Source organism: Microcaecilia unicolor, chromosome 11, assembly GCF_901765095.1.
Source record: "Microcaecilia unicolor chromosome 11, aMicUni1.1, whole genome shotgun sequence".
Classification (NCBI taxonomy): Eukaryota; Metazoa; Chordata; class Amphibia; order Gymnophiona; family Siphonopidae; genus Microcaecilia; species Microcaecilia unicolor.
Window position 1 is genome coordinate 35002870 of NC_044041.1, and position 19915 is coordinate 35022784.

Consider the following 19915-nt stretch of genomic DNA (forward strand, 5'->3'; position numbering starts at 1 on the left):
AATCTAAAAGTGTTAACTATTTTTTTTTAAGTCTCTTAAAACCTAGGCTGTGATCTATCACAATGCAGGAAACTTTTTGTGTTGTGTAAATACATGATCTCTCACATATCTGGCTAGGGAAGTTATGCACTGACCTGGTGATTCATTTTGAGCACAGAAATAGTGACTTATCTGGACAAAGGAGAGAGGAGTACATAGCTGTCTGTTTCCCCTAGACTTGTATATTAGGAAAATATATGCTATTTTGTAAAAGTAAAACCTTTGGATTATAACATTTCTTTGACTTTAATGAAACAATATGCTCAATTTTAATAGTTAAACATCATGAGGTGAATATTCGGAGACCCACCAACTGTATAACTTTAGGAGAATAAGCTATCTATATAAAGTTGTTTATAGTCATTTATGAAAATACGTGGTCATGTGGTAAGAAAGAATCCAACAAATGCCATGAGCTCCTTGGCGCACAGACTCTAGAAGGTTTGAGAGAGTTGATCATTATTGAAATACTCCTCTTCATTGTCACTTGCTGTTGCCAAACTGCATAATGTCTGATTGAAGTTGTCTTCATTGGCTGAAACTGCTCCAAAGAAGAAGGAACAAAACTAGAAAATAGAAATTAAAAGGGGAAATGTGTTCAGTAGCTGAAATTTTAAGTCACACTTAAATTCTGTATAACAAACTGCACCTTAGGCTATTTCTCACTTGGACTTTAACCTTGTGTAAGCAATTTTAAAACCTGACTGTTGTTGGCCAGGATGCAGTGGTGCTTACACAATGGAGTTTTTCATGCCCAGATCTACCTCCAAACCTCCAGTTGGTTGGGTTTCTCATACTCATTCCCAGCTGCTGTTTCTGCTCATCTCCCTCCCCACAAGGGTAAAAAGAAAATTAAAGTAAACATGATGATGTGGATTTAATATTTATTCCAAATTTACCAGCTAAGCCATGGCTATCATTAACCAAAAATGGATGGGAGAAAATGGAAAATATTCAAAAATAACGTATTATCAAATGTTTTACTTCTGAAGATTTAACTTTGTTTTCAGAAATACTCAGTATCTCACAGCAACCTTAAGCTTTGGAACAAGAGTATTTGTGGATGTTGGAGTGCTGTAGCTTTCGTCTGGATAATAAATGCACGTGAATGCTTCATAAGGCCAGAAACAGCCAGTTTGAATGTGAGCAGCACCTCTTTCTGTGGATGAGCTTTTGCTGTTTAAGTAACTTGCACTATCATCGTTGCTTGCTGTTTTGCCACCACAGGTTTTTGTGTATTTCCATTAACTAATGTATTTCTTTTACCCTAAAAAATGCACAGGACTGTTCATGACCCACATAAATTATCATATGGAAAAACGTGACCCCATGGCAGAGAACTGCTGTAGACTACACAATTCACACAATTAAGGTTTTTCCTGAATTTGAACTGGTTTTTTATTGCAGTATAAGTAAAAAAAAAAAAAAAAAGTACAGAGAAGTTAAAATTGAAGACTTTGCTTTAAGGTAAGTCTTCTTACTGGATATTCAAAGTTGCAGATGAATTGATGCACATAGAATGAGTTTCATTGTAGAGAATAGTGCTTGAAAGGCTGAGCTTTAAAAAAAATATTTTGGATGGGAGTGCTTTTAAGGAGTGTGGTAAAAAGGGATTCCACATTCTCAGGAGGAGAGGGTAGTGGGCCAAGGTGAAGCATCTGCCTTGCAGAGAGGAGGGGAGTACGAAGGAGAAGACCCACAAGGCTACAGAGCAAGGAAAGGGATTACTACGGACCGTGCCTGACACTAGGTCTCAATGAAGATCACTTGAGGCAGCACTTGATTGGAGGGGAGGCAGTTGCATGCATCTGCTAGGACTTCAGTGATTGCAGACAGGGTCCATGCAGGGGTTGACAATCAGAACGTAGATTTTTGTAAAGGCAGTCAGTAAGTGAATAATAGAGCAATGGAAGACCCAGGCTCTGCTGATAGGGGAGGAAGTCATCACATGCAAGGGAATGATCACTTGGAGTAAAGATTCACACTTAAGGAAGTAATAGTTATATACTAGACTTGACTACACTACGCACAATGCACTGCACATACATTGTGGGGGCAGAACAGTTGCAGAATAAAATATTTAGCCAACCAACTGAAAGAAATTAAGCTTTATGAAGTCAATTTGTGTTACAGTTAGGTGCAGGAACATGCCACAAGGCACTTGCCCCGATATCATTAGCATATATACAGATCACTTTTACTAGGGCAGTGACTCCTAAACATATCCTAGGGGGCCCTTGGTCACTTTCTCATGCAAATTTCTCATGCATCTTCGTTGTGGATATCTTAAAACCCTGAGTGGCTGAGGGTCCCCCAGGACAAGTTTGGGAACCATGCTGTTGTAATCACTCACGTACTATGAAATGACATTAAATCATTCTCTTCCTACCTTGTCATATCTAGGACTGCTTGCCACTACTTCCTCTGTGCTGCTACTGCCTTCTTTTGGGAGCAATGTCTTTTCTTCTGAGAAGACTCTAAAGTTTTCCCTTTGTTTGTTTAGCAGTGGTCTGCTAATGTCTCTTAACAATATTTGGTTTTCATTTTGTCTTCCATTTTCACATGTTGCTGTTTCTTTAGTATCCTTTTCTAGGTCATTAAAGTCATCTTCAGTAGTATCGAACAGGGTTTTCAAGCCTAATCTGGATGTTAAAGTCAGCAAAATGGTTAATTGCCCTTGAGTGCGGTTATTTGGTAATCAAAGATCATTCTGGGCTGGTTCATTGTTTTTCATTTGTTCTTTCACCCAGCTTTGCAAATCATTTTGATAAGTTCTAAAATATTTACCCCCCCCCTGTTTACTAAGCTGCGCTAACAGCTACCGTGTGCTAATGCCAACACAGCCCATTCACTTTGAATGAACTGTGTCTGCACTGCCGTGCGGCAACTGCTAATATAGCTTAGTAAACAGGAGGGGTTTAGCTTTACCTAATTTCAAACTCTTTCTGGCATTAACCTAAGAAAGGGATTTTAGAAACATAGAAACATGATGGCAGATAAAGGCCATATGACCCATCCAGTCTGCTCATCCTCTGGTAACCCCTAATTCTTCGTGTTCCTAAGCGATCCCACATGCTTATCCCATGCCTTTTTAAATTCAGAACAGTCCTCAACTCCACCGGGAGGCAATTCCATGCCTCCACCACCCTATCAGTGAAATAATACTTCCTTAGGTTACTCCTAAGCCTATTCCCTCTTAACTTTGTCATATGCCCCCTCATTCCAGAGCTCTCCTTCATTTGAAAAAGGCTCTCTTTCTGTACATAAGTGCCCTTGAGATATTTAAACGTTTCTATCATGTCTCCTCTCCATTTTATTTCAAAAGACTTTGTCTTTTGAAATAAAATAGCTACCCTGAGCTGAGATTGTAATTCTATAAAATGGATAGGGTTGGTGCAAGAAGTTTGCAATTACAAATTGTGAATCATTGTTTGAAAAACTGTTCACTTTGAAAGTGTACTGTGTAATTTATTTTTTGGATGGTATGTTTGACAGCTGAATGTGAAAAATGTATTTGTATATATATAAAATTTTAAACCAGATAGAGATATCATATTGTCCCAGTGTTTTTATTCTGAAATCTGGGCATTTTTGCACTGAACAAAATTCAGATTATCTGTACTACATGCTATAACAGTGGTATGCCTGCAGTAGACTTCCAAAAAAGCTGGAGTAATCTGTATGGAGAAATCATATTTACAAGTGCTCTGAATTCTGCTGACCAGTGGCGTACCAAGGGTGGGGGGGTGCCGCGGCGTGCGCCTGCTCCTCCGAGTTCGCTAAACTTTGTTCGTTCGCTGCAGCTCCCTCTGCCCCGGAACAGGTTACTTCCTGTTCCGGGGCAGAGGGAGCTGCAGCGAACAAATGAAGCTTAGCGAACTCGGAGGAGCAGGCGCGCGCCACGGCACCCCTCCCCCAAGCGGCGTGCACCCGGGGGGGTGTCATTTTGCCGGAGGGGGGGAAGGTGTCATCTAGCGGGGGGGGGGGGGGTGCATCAGCTCTCCGCCCTGGGTGCCATCCAGGCCAGGAATGCCACTGCTGCTGACCTATAAGGGAATATCTCTTATACCACAGAGTCATTAGGCAGGTTCCTACTCCATTGAATAAGGGGTCAATGCAGAAAGCCATGCAATAGAGCTGCACACAGATTGCCGAGCATGTGCCTGCTACTGCAAGATTAACAAAATATTCCACAGTGATGCAGTAAGTTAATGAAATGTAAATTCCAAAACACACAGAACTTATGCGCTCATCAGGGAAAGCCTGCCAGACACATGCACGCAAAGGTTCTCTGGTAAGGATGGCTTCACTGTGCACATGTCTGAGGAAAACAAGTGCCAGTACATATTTATGCATGAACTGGAATGTTCTGCGCATAAATATTTGCCTTGCAAAAATACCTTGCACTGTTTAAGATAATAAGCAATACTGGTACTTGCCAAATACAAATTACCTGGTAGCAGTCTGAGAAATTGCCTGTACTCTTTGAGTGGAGGCTCTGCTCTCTGCATCAGCTAATGTAGCAAGCACAAAATATGCTTCTAACACCATGTCATCAATACTGAATGCTATAGGTCTACAATGTACAAGATAAGACACATTATTTTATGTCATGTGATGCATATGGTAGCATTCTAACATCAAACATGATACAGATCGATTTTTATTTAGCAAAAATGTTGGCCATGCTCAAAATTCAGCGAGATTTAATCACAGAAAGATTAACTACACCTTATATTTACCATTTCCTTTTGTCCATACCAGACTGGTCCAAACCAATGGATTATATTCATCTACCAGCAGAAGGAGACTGAGAAAAATATTACCCAGTAATTTGCCCCTTAAGGTTATCGTGCAGCTTGGGATGTTCAGTATTTTTCTCTGTCTCTAAGCAGATGGTACACGGAATATGCAGCCCTTCCTTGGTGCTTATCTCTAAGCTCCTGACCTGGTTCTGGGTGTCACTTGAGCAGTGGGTTACTACTGGTGAATTCTGCTCATTTCATTCCTGGCGTTATATATGGTGCCAAGTCCCTCATCTCCCCTCCCCCCCCCCCCCCCCACACACCATATACTCACACAGCTAGGGTGACACCTGGTGGTGCTGGGTTCCTCCCCCCCCCCCCCCCCATCTGCTCACACTCCTGTGGGGCATCATAAGGAGTCAAATGTGGCTACAGATCTCTGTGCCATTGTTTACTTGTGTCAGCATCACTGAGGTAAGTTGTGTTCTTTTCTCTCTTCAGTCTCTGCTGGTTTTTATTTTGCCAGCAGTTCAGAAATCAGCAATTTAAAGCTTTTAGCAGATATGGTCCTGTTCTCTGGCTCCCAGCTGTCAATGGACAGTGGGAATTCTCTTTGCTCTGAGCTTTTCTGCTGAGGGTAGCGGTTCTAGCTACCTTCTTTTTGGCGTGTCTTCCCCTTTTCTTGTGTCCTTTTTTTCTGTTTGCATTTTATGGCTGTACAACTCGGCTGGGTAGCCTTTTCAGCAATTTCCGTGGACTAGCAGGTTCTCTTCCTGCTGCTTCTATTTGGCTTCATCTATTGGCTATAAGACATGGATATGGTTGTAGTTAGTGTGGCTCTAATGATACAGCTGCATGTAGGATATGGTTTGGGCATACAAGGAGGTGGCTTTAAATTCTGGCTTGACTCTAAATGCAGCATCCTCATACGTGGTTTCAGATTAATCCTATTCAGTTGTGACCTTGGATGCAGCATCCTCATCTGTGGAGTCAAATACAAAATATCCTCAGGGGTGGACTCATCTGACACACAAGTGTGGCATCAGTTACAGTGTGAACAGAAGTGGTTTCATGACAACCTTCACAGTTCTGTATGAGATACAGTGGTCTCTTCTCTGGCCTGTTGCCACATTCAACTATAACATGTATCCACACCACATGTATGTGACCCCATGCTGCAGTCACCTATCTATCTACAATTCTCACAGCTACCTCATTTTGAGCAGGAGTAACTTCATGGTTAGCCTGCTAGGAGCCAGCACAGGGAACTAGACTTTGCCAATTCTGGTTCTGCTGCTTTTTACTCACCTGTGTGTGGGAATGTCTTGTGTAGTACCGCTTTCATCCCTTCATATCCTCTAGCGCAATAGCTGATGTACCAGCTATGACAATTGTCTTGTTAGAAATAGCCACAATAGGCGCTGGCTTCCATGACCACCTCTAGGGCTTTGACTCTAGCAATGGCTGGAGGCCACTTGTATGACACTGGCTTTGGATATGGAACAGCCTGTGAGGCACAAGCTGCCACAGTTACCTTGGGGCTGGATAATCCAGACACCTATGGAACATTGTATGGATGTGTTTTATTGATGTATTTATTAATTTATATATAACTAGTAAAAAAAAGGCTCGTTTTGGTGAGCAATGAAACGGGTGCTAGCAGGGACGACGCGACGACCCTTTGGGGGGGGTGGGGAGGAGAGGGTGGTGTCCTGTACGTCCGGAGGTGTATCGTGATGGGAGGGTGGAGGGTAGGAACGAATTGTTTGCCGATTCGAGAGGGAGTGTGTGGGGGAGGAGGGGGATGTCCGAAGTGGTAGAGAAGAGGGCGGGGGTCCGAAGTCAGATGAGGGGGACGTGGTGAAGTGGCACCTCGGGAGGGCCGAGTGACAGAGGTCCGGAGGGGGGGGGAACTTACCGGCACTGCTCTTCTGTTTTAGCGCCTTTGGCGGTTTTTTGTTTTTAATACTTTTTTGGTCCGCTGTGACTCCGCCCTCGACGTCATGACGTTTGACGCGAGGGCAGGGCACACAGTCATGGCGGAATTCCGAACTACACCATGACTGAAGTTGGAGATTAGAAATTTGGCTTCATTAGAACGTTGGAGTTGTGAATTATGTCCGGAAGGGGCATGGCTCAGGGCAGGGTCTATGACTGAGGGTGAGTGGTGCTGACAGCCTAGCCTAGGAAGAGTAGATTCAGTGCTTCACTGAATGTTGGAGGTGAGACTTATTTATATAAATTATGCGTCTTTATTTATGGTATTATGAAGCTATTAGCAGAAGTTTTAAAAGGATTTTGATGTTCATTTATTATGTACCTTTTAATGCTTTTATTTAGTGCTTGTTTTCTTTGCCCCTGACGCAGCCGGTTTTTGGCAAAACGTGGCTACGTTGGACACATATGTGAATCCTTAACATATATATGCACATGATATGTCTATACCATGATCTGTTCACGAATGTTACATGTATGTTACCATGAATGTATGCAACTTAACACATTACCATTTGTAATTCTGTTACCCGGAAATGGCAACCGCCATTACAGCAAATGTAAGCCACATTGAGCCTGCAAATTGTTGGGAAAATGTGGGATACAAATGCTACAAATAAATAAAGAAATAAAATAAAGACTGCTTTTCTTCATAAGGTCTGCTTTTCTTTTTGTTCCATGTTGGATCTAATAGACCATTTGCCTTCTTGTTTTCTCATTCCTATGTTGGATGCTGGCTACAACAGAAAACCTGTTAGGTGCTGGCTCCAGCAGCCTGTAGGGTATTGGCTGCAGCGGTCACTTTTGGGGCCTTAACAGCACCAGTTGTCTGTATGTGCTGGTGTCTACAGTCACCTGTTTGGTACTGCTTAAGGCAGACGTCTTTTGGACCCTGTATGGTATGGTCTTCAGTAGACATCTGTATTCTTCTCCCTACTTTCCTGCAGGTTTGTTATCTGTGAAGATGGCAGCCTATATCTTTCTAATTACAACCGCTGCTTCCAATTTTCCTACTGTCACTCCCCTTTGTAATTTTTCAGTTCTCCCATGGTGCCTGACAGCTCTGGCACACTCACTGGATGTCTCTCATAACTCGCTTACTTTGACCTTATTTGGCATTGTTTTGTGGGCAATCTATTTGCTCCTCTTATTCAGACCACATGGGTATAACCTGCAGCTTAGCTGTTTCCACTACTCTCTCAGGGACACAGAGGCCTTGGCCAGCAGTTACACAGCTTCTGAGGTCTGTCAAATTGAGACCCTTGGACTTTGGGTTCAGCCTATGGGTTTTCCTCTATTTATCCTGGCTGTGTTTCCCTCATTTCATACACTTTTTCATGCACTTTTCAAGCCCTTAAGTTACTTTATTATTCTTATGTAAATATTAGAGTTTGTGAATATGGCCTTATAGGTAATTCACCCAGACTCTTACCATTTTATTTGGGCCTCACTGGCTTTACTTCTTTGTTTTATTCTTCCGGGACTTTCAGTTTACTATTTGTTTTATGGCTCTCCCTGTTTCACCTCCTCTGGCACTCTATTTGAGGATTAGGTGTTCCCCTTCCTAAACTGTCCTTTATTTGTGGATGGTTTTTGTACAACATTCTTTAGTACTCAGAACTGTTTTTCCTCTGTCTCCTCCTTCTGGTAGATGGACAAAAAACATTGGTCTGGTAGGACTAAAGGAAAGAAAATTATCAGGTAAGACATAATTTCGCCATACAACAAGCATCCAGTAAGCAGAACTGGTGTAGTTGGAATTTGTTGTGAATAACATTTAGTACCCTAAGAGCTAATTTTTTTTTTTATAAGTGTCCTTATAAGTTGCATCCCAGTCACGTTTTGTTGAGTGTTCCATGACTGCTTCAGAGGATACTCAATTGTACAGATGCAGAAAAACACCACTTGCATAGCACATTTACTGTCCAAAAGTAGCCTAGTGGTTAGTGCAGTGGACTTTGATCCTGAGGAAGTGAGTTCGATTCCCACTGCAGCTCCTTGTGACTCTGGGTAAGTCACTTAACCCTCCATTGCCCCTGGTACAAAATAAGTACCTGAATATATGTAAACCACTTTGAATGTAGTTGCAAAAATCTCAGAAAGGTGGTATATCAAGTCCCATTTCCCTTCCCTTCCATAGCCTATGTACTGGTACAACTCGCAAGGATGCGTTCATGCCACTGTCACTTCAAGATAACAATGTGATATATTTAGTATTTTAATTACCTTTGGAAAAAAAAAAAGCTCAGGATGACCTTGAGACTGCTGATCGTAGTTCAACACACAGATTGTAGAAATTTTCCTCCCTTTCTGAGGTCTAATATATCTTGCTCTTTGAAGATGGGCTGAGTCTATAGATACAGTGTCTGCAGTGTGAGGTGGTCCTCCTCTTTGTTCAAAAACTATCCCCCAGGTCATCCAGAGGGTTAACTATGGTGTGTAGTCTTTTAGTTCGTCCACTGACCACTCAAACCTTACTGCTTTGAAAGGTTCTGACCTTACCTTAGCCAAAAGCAATGACTTCATCAGAAAATTAATGAGTCTATATTCCCCTATTAAGGGCATAGTTTTCATTATTATTCTGTGCTACTATAGTGCATAGTGCTGAGAAGATGCAGATTTTTCTGTGTGATCTTCAAGCAGTTTCAACACACAGGTTCCCACAATTCACAAAATATCTCAAAATGAAAATGTACTTATGGCCCCATTCACTAATACTCTTTCCCCCCTCAACCTTTTCCCTTTCTGGGCCTAGCTTTGCAAAAATAAATATGAAATGGTTGGTATTCATTATTTTAAAATAACTCATTGTATCCATATTGTGCAAATATAAGCATAAAAATTCCTGCAATAGTACTAACTGCTTGAATTGGAAAACTTACTTTCCAGACATTCCAAAATGAATTGAGATGGAAGTACTGACTGCTTCTGCAAATGTCAGGAAACCCTATACATAAACAGGAGAAAACTTTTAGTAGCAGTTTGTTAAAGGCAATCGTGACTACATCATGTTGGATTTTCTTAAGCTTGCCCTATTCAGTTCATTTTCACTTAGATGAAGTGCTGGGGCCAGATGATATTTTAGGGCTAAAATGCCTTCTAGGCATAAAACGCATGAAGCTTGAGCTTTGTACCTTTAAGCAAATCTACTTTCTAGTCAATGAATAAACTCTGGGATAGTCATCTGACAAGGGGCTGTGTGTACCTTTTTAGATATGATAGAGGTCTATAAGATAATGAGTGGAATGGAACGGGTCGATGTGGAGCGTCTGTTTACACTTTCCAAAAATACTAGGACAAGGGGGCATGCGATGAAGCTGCAGTGTGGTAAATTTAAAATGAATCGGAGGAAATTTTTATTCACTCGACGCGTAGTTAAACTCTGGAATTCGCTGCCGGAAAAGGTGGTTAACTTAGTGGACTTCAAAAAAAGGGTTGGACGGCTTCCTGGAGAAAAAAAAGCCATAGAATGTTACTGAATGGACGAGGGAATGGATGGGCGGGACAAATTGCTTGTTCTTTTGGCTGCTGTCGGTGACAGGGTGCTGGGCCCGATGGACCCTTGGTCTGTCCCAGCATGGTGATGCTTATGTACTTAATCTGTCCTTTCACCCTCATTCCTTATTCCACAGCCTCTCTTCCATTGAAAAAGGCCAGACTCCTATATTATCTATACCTTGGTGGTATTTAAATGTCTGTTTCATATATCCCAGACCACAAATATAGAGGCTGAAAAAGTAATTACTTTTCAAATTAGGAATAAATAAGGATATTTCTTACTGTATTTAAAAAGTGAATATGCTGGCTTGATGTGATCTTGCAAGAGACTGGAGTGTCAGAAGAACACCATGTCCTCTATCACATGGTCTAGTGGCACCTCGGAGTGTTGAGATGCCATTATAGAAAAATGTGCTGGTCATACATGCTGAAGAGCGAGAACTAGCTCTTGAATACAGAGAACTACTGTTTGAGGTTTGTTTTGTTTTAGTGCTCTTTTACCAAACTGTGCTGATTCCCAGCATGTCAATGCCCACTAAGCCCATTCACCTTGAATGGGCTTTGTTGGCAGTTGGCATTGCCACTGCCATGTGGGAAGCACTAGTATGGTTTTGTAAAACAGGCTCTTAATTCACAGCTCCATAAAATTTGGTGACTCAACCTATGAGCCCTTGATACTAAACTACATTATTGGTATATAAAAAACGTTTGAGTAGTGGAGTGCCTCAGGGATCGGTGCTGGGGCCGATTCTGTTCAATATATTTGTGAGTGACATTGCCGAAGGGTTAGAAGGTAAAGTTTGCCTATTTGCGGATGATACTAAGATTTGTAACAGAGTGGACACCAGGGAGGGAGTGGAAAATATGAATCTGTGGAAGCTAGAAGAATGGTCTAAGGTTTGGCAATTAAAATTCAATGCAAAGCGATGCACCTAGGGAGTAGAAACCCATGAGAGACGTATGTGTTAGGTGGTGAGAGTCTGATATGTACTGAGGGGGAGAGGGATCTTGGGGTGATAGTATCGGAGGATCTGAAGGCAACGAAACAGTGTGACAAGGCGGTGGCCGTAGCGAGAAGGTTGCTCGGCTGTATAGAGAGAGGTGTGACCAGCAGAAGAAAGGAAGTGTTAATGCCCCTGTACAAGTCGTTGGTGAGGCCCCACCTGGAGTATTGTGTTCAGTTTTAGAGCCCATACCTTGCTAAGGATGTAAAAAAAATGGAAGCGGTGCAAAGAAAAGCTGGTATGCGATTTGCGTTCCAAGACGTATGAGGAGAGACTTGCTGACCTGAACATGTATACCCTGGAGGAAAGGAGGAACAGGGGTGATATGATACAGACGTTCAAATATTTGAAAGGTATTAATCCGCAAACAAATCTTTTCCGGAGATGGGAAGGCGGTAGAACGAGAGGACATGAAATGAGATTGAAGGGGGGCAGACTCAAGAAAAATGTCAGGAAGTATTTTTTCACAGAGAGAGTGGTGGATGCTTGGAATGCCCTCCCGCGGGAGGTGGTGGAGAAGAAAACGGTAACGGAATCCAAATATGTGTGGGATATAACAAAGGAATCCTGTGCAGAAGGAATGGATCCTCAGAAGCTTAGCCGAAATTGGGTGGTGGAGCCGGTGGGGGGAAGAGGGGTTGCTGGTGGGGCGGCGAAGATAGTGGTGGGCAGACTTATACGGTCTGTGCCAGATCCGGTGGTGGGAGGTGGGACTGGTGGTTGGTAGGCGGGGAATAGTGCTGGGCAGACTTATATGGTCTGTGCCCTGAAAAAGACAGGTACAAATCAAGGTAAGGTATACACATGAGTTTATCTTGTTGGGCAGACTGGATGGACCGTGCGGGTCTTTTTCTGCCATCATCTACAATGTTACTATGTTTTTGGTTTTTTTTAGGGGTGGGCTGTTTACAATGACATGGAAAATGTTACAACATATTCTATATCACTGAATGAAAATGCACAAAAAAAGAACATGTTGTGCTTTTGTTTGCTGATAACCTGTGCTCTTTTTTTAAAGAGTGCACTATTTGCAAAGAGGGTGCACTTTTTCAAAAAAGTATGCGCTCTTTTCCTGAAAGCATACCCACTTGAACCATTGTACATCTGTGAACCCCTCTTTCCAAAAATGTGCTGTCTTTTCAAACAGTGACAAAACAAAGAAAAAAGCAACATTCCTGGAAACAACAAGGGAAAGTACATGAAATTAAAATTTTTTCTGGTTACCTATCCCTACCTTTTTTTGGTCCAGTTAAAAAAAAAAAAACTTTTTTCAAAAGCTCTTGCTTGTTAATACAAAAGTTGGTGGAGGTCACAAATGGCTTAGAAAATATGAACAAATATCTATAATTAGTTTTACTATAATATTTAAAATTATATTCACCCTTAGTTCCTTAAGGCAAAATGTTACTTCAGAGTCAACTCCTACTTGAAAGTAATCAAATTCATCAGGACTTAGGTGTACTTCAGTATGCATTACCTTTGGAGAATCTGTAGAAACAAACAACCAACCCATCAGCCCTTGTCCCAGAAGCTGTGTTTACTAACACAGTCTTTTACAAAGCCACATTAGTGTTTTTAGTTTGCCGTAAAAATTAGCTGGTGGTAAATGCTGACACGCCCATGGCTGTCTCTGCATTTATTGCCAGCTGATTTTTTACCACAAGCTAAAACTGGTAGTGTGGCTTTGTAAAAGGCCCCCTAAATTTCTGAAGCCTATAAGTGCACATACATTGCAAGTTTTAGAGAATGATAAATTGAATAGGCTGGCAATGTCATTACTCTGTCCAATTTTGTTTGTTTTATTTTGCAAAGAAATAGAAACAAACCAAGTTGAAAAGTACATACAGTGTGCTAAAATGGTGCATTTTCCCTTTCTCTGCAAACTCATGCATGTCTGTGCTGGAACTGGGTATAAAAAGACATTGTAAAGTGTGTCTCAGGATGACAGGCTATATGAGGTGGGTGTGGTATGTCTTTCTACCTATGCCTAGAGACAAAGATAGACAGAGCTTCCCCAATAGGTGGCATTGCTTGGGTGAAACTCATTTAAAAAAAAAAAACATTTGCAGAAGTCTGTTTTGCAATAATACCAGCTTATATAACATATCATTTTTAAAAATTCACAAAGAAACCAAACAATTGAAAAGCAGACTTTGTTGGGTTTCTTTGTTGTGATGTGCTATACCAGCTTCAGGCTCAGGGTGGCTTGGGAGTTTTTTTTTTCATTATTACCAAGTGGCACACCTTAGGATCTTTGCAGACTGGTTCTGAGGTCATCCTAAGGCGTGGAAATGTGGTTGGCTTTGTTCCCCTTGTGGGCAATCCCATGGCTTCCATGCCTGCTCCTTTGGGGAGGTAGCTTGGGGGGGGGGGCCTCCTCTGCTTTGCTGACTCCTTTTGGGGTGGAGTCGGATCTGGGCTCAATTCTACCCTGACAGAACCTTTTTTCTACACACTGGGAACGTTGGCTCCTTAGGGAGCTGGGGCAGGTCTGGGAGGAAGGGGAGTTCTTTTCCTTTAGGGATCTTCAGCAGGAGTGATCCTCCCTTCTCATGTATTTCCAAATCAGCAGCTGAGATTATATTACTCAGGTGAAGGAGAGTTGAGTTTCACAGAGACTCTCCTGGAGAGTACAATAGGAGTTGGGGGTGGGAATATCTCACTAGCGGGAAAATGTGGGGTATAAATGTATTAAATAAATAAATATAGAGCTCTCTTATCAACCCATTTTGCATTATGTTGAGAAACAGGAAAGAGATCTATAGGCCTCTTATGAATATCCCAGTTGGGAGCATGCCTTTAAATATCTTCTTAAGGTACCTATCACCAGACGGTTGATAGACAACGGTTATAAAATCCTATATCATTGGTACTATATCCAATGGCTTGACAAAATGTTTCACCAACGTTCTGTCTTGGAAACAGTGTGACCAAGTGGGAGTTATGTTTCATAGATAGTGGACATGCCCGAAGGCACAGCTGTACTGGGCCATGGTGTTGAAATTTATCATTAGCCTTACTCAAGTTTCTTATCCCTTGAAGGCAGAATATTGTGTGTTGCACTTTAAACCTTATGGGGCGAAACCAGCAATCTATAAACTAGTGACTCGTGTCTTTGTGGCTAATAAGATAGTGCTGACGGCAGCATGGAAGCAGCCCACATTGTCGGACCTCCAAATAATATTGAGAAAATTGGCATACATACAACAGATGTCCAGCTAACTGTTATTCGGACTGGTAACATTCTTTCCTATCATAAAGTATGGAACTCTTATACAACTTGGACCTTGCACTCAAATATTTTTTCATATCCTCCTATGATGTTACCACCTTTTTCTTTGCACCACTAGGGGTTGTGGGTGAGGGGAGGTTTCACTGTTGATTTATGCTTGATTTGGTAGAAGAGGGGGTTATATTGGAGGGTGGGGGAATTGTAAAGGAAATAGGTATCTGATGGGAGTGGGAGGTTTCTTTCTTTTTCATTACTGTTTATGGTCTCTTTTTATATGCTACGGTAATGTTGCTGTTTTTCAGATTTGGATTATTTTGGTACATTTAAATAAACTAAAAAAAACAAAAACAAAGACGACCACAAGGTGAGGGGAAGGGAGGGAGAAGGGGAAGAGATGCCTGGACTGTGTTGTAACAACATGCAGATGGAAAGATGGGGTGGAGGGGGGGGATCAGGAGTCCCCCTCAATTTCTGCTTAATTGGCAATAATTAGGATGTGCATTGGAAGATGCCCAACACCCTATTCCAGTGGTTTGCAAACCTGGTCCTGGAGGCACCCCAGGCCAGTCAGGTTTTCAGGATATCCACAATGAATATTCCTGAGAGAGATTTGCATGCAGATCTCTCTCATGAATATTCAATGTTGATATCCTAAAAACCTGACAGGCTGGGGTGCCTCCAGGACCAGGTTTGAGAACTACTGCCCTATTGTACAACACACGTGCCTAAATTTCATAGTGTACAACTCAAAAGAGTGTGTGGCCATGGGTAGGGTAATTTCTAATTCCTAGAAATTACAGACCATGTTATAGAATACCTGCATTTGCGGGCACTAGCATTTACATCAACTTTGGCAGGCATAAGTGCTTGTGTGTAAAACAGGCTAGCATTCTGTAAAGGTTGCTCTGTTCAAGGCATCCTTTGCAGAATGTTATCTTAATGTGGAACTGTGGATCATAACAGCGCCTAACTTTTATCATTTACTGAATCTGGCTCTATATGTGTACTCATACAGAATCCATATTTGGGCACTCATATATTATATACTATATTACATGATCTTATGGAAATCCTTGCTAGTACTAATATCAGTGCTTTTTTTGTAGAAAAAAAGGTGCCGGTACTCATTGTGGGCGGGGTCACCACACATGGCACCGCCCCTATTATAGCCACACCCACATTAGTCACACCCCTTATACCAGCCATGGCGCATATAAACAGACATCATTGAAAATATAAAACTAGTATAGGAGAAAAAATAATGTGATTTCTTTTCATTATAAATAATTTCTGTAAGCTGTTACAGCTCCAGTATACCCAGTGCAAAATAAGACAAATTCCAAACACTAAAATGAAAATAAAATGATTTTTTCTACCTTTGTTGTCTGGTGACTTTGTTTTTCTATCCATATTAGTCCCAGTCTCTGATTCTGCTCCTATCTGTTCTCTTAACTCCATTTCCAGGGCTTCCTTTCCATTTATTTCTTTACTTTCTTCCTTTCTTCTTCTTTTGTTGCCCTGCATCCATAAGTAAAAGCTGGGTCCTCCTCCATGGAATTGACTGGAGGAGGTATAACATGGATCCAGCTTTTGCCTATTTTCTCCATCCATGTGCAGTTTTTCTCCTCTTCCCTTTCCCTCAGCTCCATCCATGTGCATCTTCTTTTTTCTTTCCTCCCCTCCATTCATGTCCAGCACTTCTCCTCTCTCCTCCCCTCTATCCATGTCCAGCATTTCTCATCTCTCTTCCCTCCTCTGTATCCATATAAAGCAATAATTCTCTCTCCCCTCTCCTCCATCCAAGTCAGCATTTCTCCTCTCTCCTAGCCAACTCCTCCATCCATCCATGTCCAGCAATTCTCCTCTATCTCCTGCTCTCCTCTCCATCCATTTCTAGCATTTCTCCTCTCTCCCCTCTCATCCATGTCCAGCAATTCTCTCTTCCCTGTCCTCCCCTCCCCATCCAGCGATTCTCCTCTCTCCCCTCCATGTCCAGCAATTCTCTCTTCCCTGCCCTCCCATCCCATGTCCAGCAATTCTCTCTCCCCTGCCCTTCCCTCCCATCCCATGTCCAGCAATTCTCTCTCCCCTGCCCTTCCCTCCCATCCCATGTCCAGCAATTCTCTCCCTTGCCCTTCCCTCCCATGTCCAGCAATTCTCTCTCCCTTGCCCTTCCCTCCCATCCCATGTCCAGCAATTCTCTCTCTCTTGCCCTTCCCTCCCATCCCATCAATTCTCTCTCCTCTGCCCTTCCCTCCCATCCCATGTCCAGCCATTCTCTCTCCCCTGCCCTTCCCATGTCCAGCCATTCTCTCTCCCCTGCCCTTCCCATGTCCAGCAATTCTCTCTCCCCTGCCCTTCCCTCCCATCCCATGTCCAGCAATTCTCTCTCCCTTGCCCTTCCATGTCCAGCAATTCTCTCTCCCTTGCCCTTCCCTCTCATCCCATGTCCAGCAATTCTCTCTCCCCTGCCCTTCCCTCCCATTATTTCCAGCGATTCTCTGCCTCTCCCCTGCCCTCCCATCGACGTGCGATTTTTCCGTCCCTCCCCTGCCCTCACCTCTCCCATATCCAGCGATTCTTCGTCCCCCAGCGTCCTCCTTCACTGCCTGCCAGCCAGCATCGGATGCAGAAGTGAACGGTGCAGGCAGCGATTGGCTGGCAGCGTCGTAGCTTCCCTCTGCAAGTCCCACCTACAACTTCCTGTTTACGCATAGGCGGGACTTGCAGAGGGAAGCTACGACGCTGCCAGCCAATCGCTGCCTGCACCGTTCGCTTCTGACTCCGACGCTGGCTGGCAGGCAGTGAAGGAGGACGCTGGGGGACGAAGAATCGCTGGATATGGGAGAGGTGAGGGCAGGGGAGGGACGGAAAAATCGCTGCACGTCGATGGGAGGGCAGGAGAGAGGCGGAGAATCGCTGGAAATAATGGGAGGGGAGGGGAGGAGGAGAAAAAGGTGCCGGTACGCCATACCGTTGCGTACCGGCACAAAAAAAGCACTGACTAATATATATATTCATGCAATTTTTTGGATCAAATATGTTTTCAATTTTTGAAAATTTAGTTGTGGCTTCCTAATTATTCATTATTACTACTACTACTACTTAACATTTCTAAAGCGCTACTAGGGTTACGCAGCGCTGTACAGTTTAACAAAGAAGGACAGTCCCTGCTCAAAGGAGTTTACAATCTAATGGACAAAATGTGCAGACAATCAAATTGGGGCAGTCTAGATTTCCTGAATAGAGGTATAATGGTTAGGTGCCGAAGGCGACATTGAAGATGTGGGCTTTAAGCAAGGATTTGAAGATGGGCAGGGAGGGGGCTTGGCGTATGGGCTAAGGAAGTTTATTCCAAACATACGGAGAGGCAGAAGGGGAAGAGCCTGGAATTGGCGGTGGTGGAGAAGGGTACAGAGAGGAGGGATTTGTCCTGTGAGCGGAGGTTTCAGGTAGGAGCGTAAGGGGAGATAAGGGTACAGAGGTAATGAGGGGCTGCAGATTGAGTGCATTTGTAGGTTAGCAGGAGAAGCTTGAACTGTATGCGGTACCTGATCGGAAGCCAGTGAAGTGACTTGAGGAGAGGGGTGATATGAGCATATCGGTCCAGGCGGAAGATAGGACATGCAGCAGAGTTCTGAACAGACTGAAGAGGGGATAGATGGCTAAGTGGGAGGCCAGTGAGGAGTAGGTTGCAGTAGTCAAGGCGAGAGGTAATGAGAGAGTGGACGAGAGTTCAGGTGGTGTGCTCAGAGAGGAAAGGGCGAATTTTGCTGATGTTATAGAGAAAGAAGCGACAGGTCTTGGCTATCTACTGGTTATGCGCAGAGAAGGAGAGGGAGGAGTCGAAGATGACTCCGAGATTGCGGGCAGATGAGACGGGGAGGATGAGGGTGCCATCGACTGAGATAGAGAGTGGAGGGAGAGGAGAAGAGGGTTTGGGTGGAAAGACAATAATAGAACTAAAAAATGAACTTGCGGAGCTACTGTTAGAAATATGCAATCTGTCCCTAAAATCGAGTGTAATACCGGAAGACTGGAGGGTAGCCAATGTTACTCCGATTTTTAAGAAAGGTTCCAGAGGAGATCCGGGAAATTATAGACCGGTGAGTCTGACGTCGGTGCCGGGCAAGATGGTGGAGGCTATTATTAAGAATAAAATTGCAGAGCATATACAAAAACATGGACTGATGAGACAAAGTCAGCACGGATTTAGTGAAGGGAAGTCTTGCCTCACCAATCTAATGCATTTTTTTGAGGGGGTAAGCAAACATGTGGACAATGGGGAGCCGGTTGATATTGTATATCTGGATTTTCAGAAGGCGTTTGACAAAGTGCCGCACGAAAGACTCCTGAAGAAATTGCAGAGTCATGGAATCGGAGGTAGGGTATTATTATGGATTAAGAACTGGTTGAAAGATAGGAAGCAGAGAGTAGGATTGCGTGGCCAGTATTCTCAGTGGAGGAGGGTAGTTAGTGGGGTCCCGCAGGGGTCTGTGCTGGGTCCGTTGCTTTTTAATGTATTTATAAATGACCTAGAGATGGGAATAACTAGTGAGGTAATTAAATTCGCCGATGACACAAAATTATTCAGGGTCGTCAAGTCGCAGGAGGAATGTGAACGATTACAGGAGGACCTTGCGAGACTGGGAGAATGGGCGTGCAAGTGGCAGATGAAGTTCAATGTTGACAAGTGCAAAGTGATGCATGTGGGTAAGAGGAACCCGAATTATAGCTACGTCTTGCAAGGTTCCGCGTTAGGAGTTACGGATCAAGAAAGGGATCTGGGTGTCGTCGTCGATGATACGCTGAAACCTTCTGCTCAGTGTGCTGCTGCGGCTAGGAAAGCGAATAGAATGTTGGGTGTTATTAAGAAGGGTATGGAGTCCAGGTGTGCGGATGTTATAATGCCGTTGTATCGCTCCATGGTGCGACCGCACCTGGAGTATTGTGTTCAGTACTGGTCTCCGTATCTCAAAAAGATATAGTAGAATTGGAAAAGGTACAGCGAAGGGCGACGAAAATGATAGTGGGGATGGGACGACTTTCCTATGAAGAGAGGCTGAGAAGGCTAGGGCTTTTCAGCTTGGAGAAGAGACGGCTGAGGGGAGATATGATAGAAGTGTATAAAATAATGAGTGGAATGGATCGGGTGGATGTGAAGCGACTGTTCACGCTATCCAAAAATACTAGGACTAGAGGGCATGAGTTGAAGCTACAGTGTGGTAAATTTAAAACGAATCGGAGAAAATTTTTCTTCACCCAACGTGTAATTAGACTCTGGAATTCATTTCCGGAGAACGTGGTACGGGCGGTTAGCTTGACGGAGTTTAAAAAGGGGTTAGATAGATTCCTAAAGGACAAGTCCATAGACCGCTATTAAATGGACTGGAAAAATTCCT

General features: G+C 43.2%; 1 protein-coding gene across 1 annotated transcript in view; it reads right to left on the minus strand.

Annotated features, from left to right (window-relative positions):
• Window positions 1-85: 85 nt before the first annotated feature.
• The window catches only part of RAD9B (RAD9 checkpoint clamp component B), a 50658-nt gene continuing 30828 nt past the window's right edge, over window positions 86-19915 (minus strand). Inside the window, exons 7-11 of the mRNA XM_030218302.1 lie at window positions 12663-12769; window positions 9662-9726; window positions 4493-4615; window positions 2429-2681; window positions 86-605 (exon numbers count right to left, since the gene is read on the minus strand). Coding sequence (XP_030074162.1) covers window positions 474-605; window positions 2429-2681; window positions 4493-4615; window positions 9662-9726; window positions 12663-12769 — 680 coding nt within the window. The 3' untranslated portion in view covers window positions 86-473. The remainder of the gene's footprint in view (window positions 606-2428; window positions 2682-4492; window positions 4616-9661; window positions 9727-12662; window positions 12770-19915) is intronic.